We start from the raw sequence: 1,473 nt of genomic DNA, 5'->3' as shown, positions 1-1,473 counted from the left end.
TACCTAAGGGCCTAATTCGTAAGGCCGGACAAGGACCTCTGCTCTAAAAAAAATTACTATAGGAAAATTCCATGGATGATACATTCGTTCACTTGAGTCCGTTAGCTAAGATTCATGACGAGATGTTGCACAAATGAGAAATAGAAATTAACAGATCGTGGGTCCTTCCATAAAGTCAGAAGCAATTTGATTTTTTTTTTACTTTTTTGAGTAGTATTAAAAATCGCACATAATTACTGTACCATGTCATGACACTACGTTTCTGAGATTGCCGCACGAATTTTATTTGCCGCGAAATTCCACAAAGTAACACTTTTTGTCGTTGAGATAGACCAGATCGACGAGGCCAACGCATCAGTAAAATCCTTATCCAAATTGCTAGTGGTATATTTAAGCTTGTGCGAAGAGGTGGACCAACGGAGGCGTCGGTTGTCGATGATCATATTTGACCTTGACAGAGGAGGGGAATTTGAGGCCACCCACCCAATTGGCAATCGTTGGCTGGCATCGAATAAACAACCCGACGGTAGCACGTCGTCGTCAATCCTGGTTTGCCAGCCAAGAAACAGAGACGGCTTTGGTCGCCGGAAAACAATGTCGACCCGAAGTGTATCAGATCGATGCTGCTATTGCATATTAACACAGGTTAATTTTTGATTCTGAAGATCACTGCACATTCAGAAGATCAAGAAGAGGTGGGGATTTACATGTACAGACGCATGGTTGGGTCACCGTAACAAAAAATCTATGGTGAGCGGCCATGGCCGCGCGTGGGGAAGAGCGCGCGAGCGCTGCTACAGTGGTGGCTATTCACAAGGCCGAAGCTCTGGATCGATGGAGGTCGGGCCTACCAGCACTGGTCTGTCTCCCACGTGCGGCGAGGCCGGCCCCAGACGCCGTCCGGCCTGGCAGCGGGCGGCTGCGCGTAGGCCTGCACGACGACGTCGCGGTCGTAGCGCGCGCGGGCGTCCGGGTCGGAGAGCGTGGCGTAGGCGTCGTGCAGGCGGATGAAGTCGTCGCCGGCCGCGCCGGCCACGTCCGGGTGCCGCTCCCGAGCCAGTCGCCGGTAGGCGGCCTTGATCTCGCCGCGCGTGGCGCCGGCCCGCAGCCCGAGCACCTCGTACAGCGTGCACCTCCCGGCCGGCGCCGCCGACGCGACGGCCACCGCGCACCGGACCGTCCGGCGGGAGCTGGAGCAGGCGGCGGCATGGCGGAACCCGGCCAAGGCGGGCCTCGCCGCGGAGGATTGCATCACCGGGGGCGGTGAAATCATCACACGAATCCACAAATCTGAGAAGAGAGAACGGGAGAGACGGACGGATGAGTCGGGGGAGCAGAGGAAAAGTAGGCAGGTGAGGGGAGACGGGAATGCGGTTGGCTCCCGGCCGGGTTTGTTTTTATAACGCAGCGGGCTGCTTGGCGCTGGTTGATATTTGTTTTCGTGGGAGGTCGGGGCTGTGAGTCAGCCGCGGC

General features: G+C 56.0%; 1 protein-coding gene across 1 annotated transcript; it reads right to left on the bottom strand.

Annotated features, from left to right (window-relative positions):
• Positions 1-629: 629 nt before the first annotated feature.
• Positions 630-1,473, bottom strand: LOC123165581 (chaperone protein dnaJ 11, chloroplastic). Its single transcript, XM_044583252.1, has one exon. It carries the CDS (start codon positions 1,271-1,273, stop codon positions 848-850), a length of 426 nt encoding a protein of 141 aa, XP_044439187.1. The 5' UTR covers positions 1,274-1,473; the 3' UTR covers positions 630-847.

This window comes from Triticum aestivum, chromosome 7D (assembly GCF_018294505.1).
Source record: "Triticum aestivum cultivar Chinese Spring chromosome 7D, IWGSC CS RefSeq v2.1, whole genome shotgun sequence".
NCBI classification, from domain to species: Eukaryota; Viridiplantae; Streptophyta; class Magnoliopsida; order Poales; family Poaceae; genus Triticum; species Triticum aestivum.
Note: the sequence above shows the minus strand (reverse complement) of the source record. Positions and strands in the feature narration are given on the sequence as shown.

Bases quoted from the DNA above. Each gene is read 5' to 3' on its own strand.
- LOC123165581 (XM_044583252.1), bottom strand. From the start codon at position 1,273: ATGATTTCACCGCCCCCGGTGATGCAATCCTCCGCGGCGAGGCCCGCC.